The 9,516-nt window shown below is 36.9% G+C and overlaps 1 protein-coding gene across 4 annotated transcripts in view; it reads left to right on the top strand.

The window, feature by feature from the left end:
- SATB2 (SATB homeobox 2) overlaps positions 1-9,516 on the top strand; it is a 205,993-nt gene that overhangs the window by 106,052 nt on the left and 90,425 nt on the right. For all 4 annotated transcript variants that reach the window (XM_010860926.1, XM_010860927.1, XM_010860928.1 and 1 more), the window contains one exon: positions 179-281. In XM_010860926.1, coding sequence (XP_010859228.1) covers positions 179-281 — 103 coding nt within the window. The remainder of the gene's footprint in view (positions 1-178; positions 282-9,516) is intronic.

Raw genomic sequence — 9,516 nt, 5'->3', positions numbered from 1 at the left:
ATCTACAAGTTAAAGGGCTGGTAAATTTCGGTAATTGTGTTTAATAGTTTAGTTTGTAGGAGAATGACTTCTTCAAACTTAAAAGACAAAGGAGATTGGTATAGACTATAATGTCCCCTTTCTTGTCCCTAAAAAGGAATACTCATATCAAAAATAACTTTTTTTTTTTCCTTTGCAGAGTATGATTTCATCCATTGTAAATAGCACATATTATGCCAACGTGTCAGCAACCAAGTGCCAGGAGTTTGGGAGATGGTATAAAAAGTACAAGAAAATTAAAGGTAAATTGGCTTATATTTTTGAAGCTGATTTTCAGTTTTTTAGGTCAAGGAATTGTTGACTCTTGGAAATTTCTGCTGATTTAGATATAACTTTTTAGTAAAAAATTTATATAATTTTTTCTAAAGGTAGGATTTTAAAAAAATTGAACTATAGTTGATTTACAATATTGTGTTAGTTTCAGGTGTACAGCAAAGTGATTCAGTTTTTTTCCAGATTCTTTTCCATTTTAGGTTATTAGGAAAAAGGATATTGAATATAGTTCCCTGGACTATATAGTAAATCCTTGTTATTTATTTTATATATAGTGGTGTCTGACTGTTAATTCCATGCTCCTAATTTATCTCCCCTTCCCCTTTTGCCAACCATAAGTTTATTTTCTAAGTCTGTGAGTCTGTTTCTGTTTTGTAAATAAGTTCATTTGTATTATTATTGTTTTTTATGATTCAACAAAAAAAACGATATCATATAATATTTGTTTTTCTCTGTTCTGACTTCACTCAGTATGGTGATCTCTAGGTCCATCCATGTTACTGCAAATGGCAATATTTCGTTCTTTTTTTGTGACTGAGTAATAATATTCTGTTGTATATAAATATCATATCTTTATCTGTTCATTCACTGATGGACACTTAGGTTGCTTCCTTGTCTTGGCTGTTGTAAATAGTGCTGCTGTGAGCATTGGGGTACAAGAAAGGGTTCTCTTAATATTTTCATTAAGGGATCCAAACTGGCTCCCTTAAAACTAAGATGGCATTAAAACTAAATTCTTAGCATAATGTATGAAGTTTATAGTTTTCACAAGAGATGCATGTGAAGGCTGAAATCATTAAAAATATTTTGAAGTGGTATGTTTTAGACAGGCATGTCTATTTTAAAAACTCAATCAATAAATCATTTTCATTAATTTATTAATGTAATTTAAAAGCAGTCATTCTAGGTTAAATTAGCACTTATAGTTTAAGTAGCAGTTAACAAACTGAAATGAATGTGTGGTATCAGGAAATCTTTGATCTGAAGTGGAGTTTTGATGTTGTGTTTATTTGGAGATAATTCCAAAATTGTGGTTAAAGCAAAGGGACTCTGTAGTCAGGAGAATTTGTATTCGGATCTTTGTCTTCTGTTTGCTAACTGTGTGAGTTTGAATAAATTATTTAACTGTATGAAGAATCAGTTTCCTGAAAACTGGAAGTAATACAACTAAGTCTCTAACTAGCTACAAGGACTAAATACCTTAATACCGGCACAAAGTAATCTCTTAATCATTGTTACAGTATTTTAGTTGTTGTTTATTAATAGTAGTAGTTCTACTAGCAGTAATATATTATATATGGAATTGTATCTGGTACTGAATATACAGTTCTCTTATTATCTACTATTTAGGCCATCCAACCCTTTAAATATATCAATCATATTTGGCCTTTGCAAATTTGCAATGCTGGAAAAATTCTCTTCTTCCCACCCCAATTCAAAGGCTATTCGATTCAAATGCTACCAGCCCCTGAGGAAATTGGGGGAATTTGGGGGAACAGAACAGATTGGTGTTTGAGGGTCCTTCTAGTCCATATTTTGCGTGACTGTGACATCCTCTGTTGCGCTTTATTTGGGTATTCAGAGCCTTGCTAGTGGTTTACTGCCCCTGTGGAGAGGGTTAAATGGCAATTTATGGTGGACAGGTAAAAGTAAAGGAAGAATTTGTTTGTTTTTATTGCCCTGCAAGTTTTCTCTAGGGAAACCGTATCAAAGTAATCCCTGTTTTGTGCTGTTTTGGGGAGTTTGTTTACAAGGTTAACTTTTGAAGAAATGAACTTTATTCTCATTGGTGGCACATTTCTGATTTCAAAGGAATGAGAGCATTTTATGCTAAATACATAATTTGTAAGGAAAGTCAAGAGGTTGAACTACCCAGTAGAAATTAAGTTCACTGAAAATTCAATTAAGATCCATTCCTTTTCAACATATTCTAAAATTCTTTAGACTTTCTCATTTCTGGTTTGGGGACTTGCTTTAGAATGTTACTAATATTAACTCTTGTACAGGATAAGATGAATAACTCCTTATTCTAAGACATGATTGTGTAGTTCGGAAGTGTTTCTTTTCTGTAAGTGTTGTCTCCAAGTTTTTCCTTTAAAATCAGGTTGTTAAAGTGTTTGAACAATATCCTCTTTGGCTAAAAAATCAAAAGAATCATAGTGCTTCAAGGTCATTTGTTAGATCTCATTTACTTGCTATTATAAGAAAAAGGAAGAGAATGTCCGCACTCTTTTAATAGTTTGCAGTATAATTCTAAATTCAGAAAGACTGGAAATTTCACTGTAGTATTCTCAGAATTGCCACTGCAGAATCTGTGTGTGTGCGTGTGTGTGAGTCTGTGGTATGTGTGTATGTCTGTTCACATACACATTAACACTTACGTCATCTACTTTTCTCATTTCTTTCTTAGAGATTCAGTTCTTCAAGCTCTGTTTTTTTCCTTCAAGATAGTAAATGCACAGTTAATTCTTTAAGTGCCATAAAAGCAGACTGAGACCTTGATTTCAGGAGGTCAAGGATCCACACCTGGAGAGGCGGCCAGACACTATGTACACATACTATTCAAAGAGATGGCGCTAGTCATTGCTGTTGAAAAGTGTGTGTGTGCATGTGTGTGTGTCAGTAGGAGGAGAAAAGGGAAGGTTAAGGTATGTGTGAAGTAAACACAAGCTGCCGTAAAACAGTTCAAGTGGTGTTGATTCATCAACCAAGGGAGTGGGAGGAAAAACAAAGAATTCATGACAGGTAAAATGGTGTGCAGAAAATAAACACTCCAGAGAAGTGCATTTTATTAACCTTCAACCTTCAGAGAAAAGGAAGTGTTGGACCTATGCAGGAACGTTTCCATTGATAGAAGCTTTATGCTACGAATAGATGTCACTGTGGGGGTTCCTATCTAGTAGAACCCATTACTCATGAGAAAGCAGTGATTTTGTTTGTGAAATTTCTATTTGTGTCCATCCATTTTCAAAATGAAAAAACAAAACAAAACAAAAAACAAACCTGGAATTTCAAGCCTGGAAATAAAGTAGCAAAACCAGAATTCTACTTGAGACTCTTCCTTTGCTTAGTAGCTCAGCCACGTCTGACTCTTTTGTGACCCCATGGACTGTAGCCCGCCATGCTCCTCTGTCCGTGGGGATTCTCCAGGCAAGAATGCTGGAGTGGGTTGCCATGCCCTCCTCTTCCTCAGAACCCAGAAATCAGTGTTCTTTGTCTTTTATTGTCTCCCTACCCCTGTCTTTTTCCACCCCATAGTTACCAGCTTCCATGTGTCATTGCTGATACTCAGTGTAGAAGAAAATCTGATGCTAACTTACTGATGGCTCAAACCAAATGCACTCTACATTGTTAAATATGTTTCCTATTATCTTCTAATGTCTGTTTTAATAAAACAGTGGGAACTAAATGGTTGCTTCTTAATCAAAACCATGATTTCCTAAACATAAGCTATGTGATTCTGTTACAAATTGCCACATATAGATCTTGTAGGTCAAAATTTTTTTCTCTTCTCATAGAAGTAAATAAACAGTAAAATAATTATATACTTTGAAAGATCAAAGTAAATATGACTAAAACCTGGCAAAAATAAAAGTCTACTGAAAGGATTTAAAAAAAAAAAAGATCAGATTGCAAATTCTATAGTTAATGCTTAAATAAATATGAGAAAAATGAATAATCAATAATTTGATATCATTAAAAACAGATGTGAAGACTATATACAAATAGAATTGTCTAAATTTTGAAGTAAACATTTTAATGTGCATTTTTTGAATTTGTTGTTATTATAGCTAAACGTTTACACTTACTCTTTAAAATGTCCTAAGTTGGTTTGGTTTAGCATGTTAACTTTATTTTCCTCAGTGATCATAGCAAAGCACATTCTGTTTACCTTTTTCCTTTAATTTCAAAGACAATCATAGTTGACAGAGATGTATTTGAGTTAACATTAGTGTTAATTTAGGATAGATGGGGAGACAGTTTGTATACTATGGTTTTAAAGATCAGAACTATGAACCTACTCCCCAGGAGTTTTTGATATTGAAGAAAATGAAGTGGGTGAATGGCATAGTTGGTTGGTTTAGATGGCATTTTTTTAAATTGCTGTTCATCTCATACTATAATTGCTTCTGGCCTAGTTTCTACAATGTATAGCTCATATAAACTCCCAGGTTTAAGGGAAAAAAAAGTATACTTTGTGGAAAAACAAAGCAAAACAAAAAGAGCAATATTAACAGTTGTTTATGCAGGAATCTTAGTGTTAGACACAAGATTAATCCACAGGGACCTAGAAGCATTCATGCCATTAATTATTCTCAAGAATTCTAGGGGTTGTATGAGATTTACCTATGAATTTTTCTTTCTTAAGTGCTATACGTTTTATTAAAACACTTAATTTTTTAACTTAAGTCATCTTATGTATTAAATCTATTTAGACATAAACTTGCCCCATCATTTTTATGAAGCTAAGTGACAATTTTGTGCAATACTATTAGAAATTGTGTTATTCTGGCAATCTGCTTTCACAGGGGAGCTTATAAGAATAAGAAAGTATGTTAACAAAGAAGGGATGATATATTTTAAATGTTCCCTAATTAAAAACTAATAAGTTAAAAGAAAATAACTTTATATTTAAAATGTTTTCCATCTGGCACCAAAAGCGAAGTGAACTATCATTTTTGGTCAGGTCAGTCTCAAGTATTTAATATGTCACAAGAATTAAGGGGTCATTGAAAGTTTACACAAATCTAGTGGATCTCACAAAATTGTTTGTGTCATAAAATAATACCACTAGAATGAGCAGACCTAAGCAAACCCCATACTTTGGCCAGAAAACAAAATTATCCCCATCACTTTCCTTTTCTCAATCATTGCTCAAGAACCCCTGATTGCTAGTTGTCTTAATTTTATTTGTTTATTTGAACTTATTTTGCAAAATATTAAAAAGCTGGGAGAAATGAGGATTTTTAAAAACCAGTGTTACTTCCTCAAGCCTGGTTTATTCTAGTAATCAGTATTTTATCTGACCCTGTCTGATCTAGTCTTGCAAGATCAAACGTCCAGGCCAGCAAGCAGACAGTAAACAAAGCCCGTGAAGGGTTTCAGTAAACACAAAGATTAGATGTTGAATGGAAATTAAACTCCTTGAACTAGTCCTCTGTACTAAAGTGGTTAAGTGGGTTGTGATTAAAAGAAATAAGTAATTATGATCATTATAGCTGAAATGATATAATGTTACCACATTTAAAGCACCTCTTGTACCCAAAAATGATTGTGTCATTTACAAAGTGGCGCCTCGAAGTTGAATAGAGAAATGAGTGTCCTCTGACCTGGTTCCACAAGGCAGTCCTTGCTTAGCCTTGGTGGTCAGGACAATGCCTTTAATCAACTGCCGGTACTTCTCCCTCTGCTGTTGTTTAGCTCTGATGAGGTCAAAGTAACTTAACTTTCGTCTACCTAATTCTTCTGAGTCATGAAAGAAATTTGCTTTCAGTTTTGAATCTAAATTAAGGTGTTTGGCAAGGAAGTTTGTCTGCCCTCTGCCTATAGTGTACCTTGCGTAAAATAATAACAACATCAAATCCTTGAATTTCATATGAATATTAGAGTCACTGACATAGAAACATCACTTCCACAAATAAGCACTTTCCATCTTACGAGTTTTCCAACATTTGAAAGAGCCCTGTGCATTTACACTGGTAATCACTGATGTGCATTCATTGATCACCTTACCCTTGCTGACCTTCAGACTAGGAGCTTATCGGTAGTATCACTAAGTGGAAGAATGGCGAGTGGGAAATGCCATGGAACCTAACCTCAGATGTGGACTCATTTCTTAATTGGATTTTAAGAAGCTTATTCTAGCTGTACTGGTAACTGTTTCTTTAGCCTGGATGTATTTATTCATAAATGTTTAAAGAACGAAAACAATCATTTGTCAACAATGTGGTTTGTAGATGAAACAAACTTGCTATCTTCTCACACTTATACTACTTATAAGCTGTTTGGGTAGTAGCCACCAATGGTGGCTCAGACGGTAAAGAATCCTCCTTCAGTGTGGGAGGCCTGGGTTTGATCCCTGGTTTGGGAAGATCTCCTGGAGGAGTGCATGGCAACCCACTCCAGTATTTTTGCCTGGAGAATTCTATGGACAGGGGAGTCCATGGGGTTGCAAAGAGTTGGACGTGACTGAGTGACTAAGCACAAGTACAGCATAAGCCATTTAAAAACATGTGTTAAAAAAGAATGGAAAGGGAAAAAGGACCTACTTTTCTAATCTCTTCATTTTTTTCATCCATGAAAGTGAAAGTGAAAGTGAAGTCGCTCAGTCGTGTCTGACTCTTTACGACCCCGTGGACTGTAGCCTACCAGGCTCCTCCCGCCATGGGATTTTCTAGGCAAGAGTACTGGAGTGGGTTGCCATTTCCTTCTCCAGGGGATCTTCCCAACTCAGGGATCGAACCCAGGTCTCCCGCATTGCGGGCAGACGCTTTAACCTCTGAGCTACCAGGAAAGTTTGAAAGAATTATAAGACATGGTTTCTGGTTTTTAAAAGCCTGTGTTCTCTATGAAATAGTTAATAATGTAACATCTTTTATTATGATTCAGAAAGACATCAATTACCTCGCAGGATTTTAAGTAGCGATCATTATATAGTCCTCCTTTGCAAGAAAGTTACAGTCACAATGAGATGATTAATTTTGATTAAATGTTTAGTGAATGTCTCTACTATAGCCCATATTCAGTGCTAGAAGCAGAGAGACATTCAGAAACACGTAAGATATGGTTTCTACCTCTAGTTGTGTTGCCTCATCCTAGCAGGGAGGAGAGCCTATAAGTGTATCTGGCAAATATATAGTAGTGATATAAACTAGTGCAGTGGTAACACAGAAGAAGGTCTATAAATTATACCTGCTGGGTGTCAGGTTTGGTTGGGAGTGAGGGATAATTAAAAAAGAAGTAGCGCATGAGTTAAACCTTAGGACAAACAGCTTTTCTCTGAGAGGACAAGGAGAAGGAAGAACCTTTCAGGAAGCTGCAAGTTCATCAGTATAGGTGCAGAGGTACAGAAGAGCATAATGTAATAGGAAATATTGGGTGGTTGTCCAGTATGTCTATCATGATACTGTGAATATAACATGCCCAGAATGGCTAAGATTTTGACTGGTGAAAAGGAAAAGATAGAACATGGCTGGATGTGGGACTGACGGTGGGACCAAACATTGGTGAAAGAGCAAAAATGTTTGGGACTTGGCTGTGAGAAGCTTTTGTGTTATAGTAATGCAAAATAAAGTTGGAAAGCTAGTGAACACATCTTAGGGCACTCTGAAAGCCCAGTTGAGACATTCTGAGAATCACTGAAAGTTTTTCAGCAATGAAGTGAAATAATGATAATGACAGTTAAAAAAAACTTCTAGAAGCCATCTGAAACCATTGTATGGATGTGAGTGTGTATGGCAGGACGGGAGGCAAATGAGAGGAAGAGGGGTGGTGTGCACACTCTGGAGAATACAGGCAAGCGAGAATCTACTTCAATAATACATGGAAGTGAAGATGGTGAGGGAGGCGGGGCTTTGGCTTTGGTGGCAGGAATGGGAAAAAGAGAGGTGACTGATGCAGTATGTGAGTGGGAAGAGAAAGGAAAATCAAAGTAGAGTCCAAGGTTGTGAACTTAAGTGACTCTTGGATGGTTTTAACAGAAACGTATTGATATAAACTGAGAGGAAGTTGCTGGTGCTTCAGAGAGTTGGTGAACTAGTGAGAAATATCCACTGGGCTGTTCAAGGTGTGGAGCAAGCTTACCAAAAGACAGGACTGGAGAATAGATTCTGTGGCCAATTTTTTGGATATAATAGTTCCAGTGATACCAAAGGAGGATTCTCTGAAGGAGAAAGTTAGAACAAGCAGGGATTGGAAGCTTTGAGGCATAAAAGGGCCAGGGGTTAGAAGACATGATTAGAGAGAAAGTGAGGTTTCATGGAAGTCAAAGGAAGGTGGGTTACCAGCGGAGAAATGTTATCGAGGGGGACAGGGGCAAGAGAAGGAGAAGAGGAGATTGGAAGCCCTTGTTGTTTAGTCACTTAGTCGTGTCCAACTCTTTTGTGACCCCCATGGACTGTAGCCCTCCAGCCTCCTCTGTCCATGGAATTCTTCAGGCAAGAGTACTGGAGTGGGTTGCCATTTTCTTCTCCAGGACATCTTTTCAATACAGGGATCGAACTTATGTCTCTTGCATCTCCTGCATTGGCAGGTAGATCCTTTACCATTGAGCTACCTAGGAAGCCCCTGGAAGCTCTTAGCTTTGGCAAAAAAGGGACCATAATGACATTGGAGGGAGCTGTTTCCTTGTCATGAATACAAAGAGAAGTTATATACATCAGAGATGGAAGGTTATAAGGAAGTGAGGGCGTAGATAGTGACTGAGTAATGAAAGGATGTAAGAGCAGCTAACTGCAGCATCAGGCCTGAGGGCAACACACACTTCCACCCCCAGCCTGATACTAAGGAGAAAAGAGGATGGAGCCAGAGGAGGCCATTATATCCTGATTATCTAGCAGTGAGGGAGAGAATGGCTGGGTGGGGAACTCTGAAATGGGCTCTGGACCATATTTGTTTGGGAAACAGAGAGAAACAAGGAGTTGAATTGGGATGATGTGGTTAAAGGTTGTGGTTCTGGGCTCTTTAGTTGTTAGCTTTTCCTTTCACAAACTTTAGATTTTTCATAGTTTCAGATTTCCATTTGTCTTGCCAAGAAACAAAAGCTAAAACAAAGATAGATCCGATGGTGCCTGATGAAGATACCACAGAGTTGTGAAATGAGAGCTATTGTATGCCGACTAGCAAATATCCAGATTTAAAATCTGTTATGAGTGTGGTGACATCCTCTTATTTTGGGGGAACCAGTAGGTTGAAGTCAGAATTCTCTTGGTCTCTTGATTGAGTAAATTAAAAGTATTATTTGTGTTTCCTCAGATGATTTACAGAGTTAAAACGGAAAAGCACTTAGGTTTGCAAGGTGCTCGAACGAAGCTCTTACATACAGAGTGCTAGGACCACCACTGTCTATGGTAGATAGTTGTTGGACTCACTGTTTGACTGGTTCTTACCCTGTGCAAGAATTTGAGATTATCTGACCTTGAACTTGTGAACTCCCATAGGAATGGACATTAATCTAGAATCATCTGGAATACAAGTCAGGCTATG

This window comes from Bison bison, unplaced genomic scaffold, assembly GCF_000754665.1.
Source record: "Bison bison bison isolate TAMUID 2011002044 unplaced genomic scaffold, Bison_UMD1.0 scf7180017864471, whole genome shotgun sequence".
NCBI lineage: Eukaryota > Metazoa > Chordata > Mammalia > Artiodactyla > Bovidae > Bison > Bison bison.
Note: the sequence above shows the minus strand (reverse complement) of the source record. Positions and strands in the feature narration are given on the sequence as shown.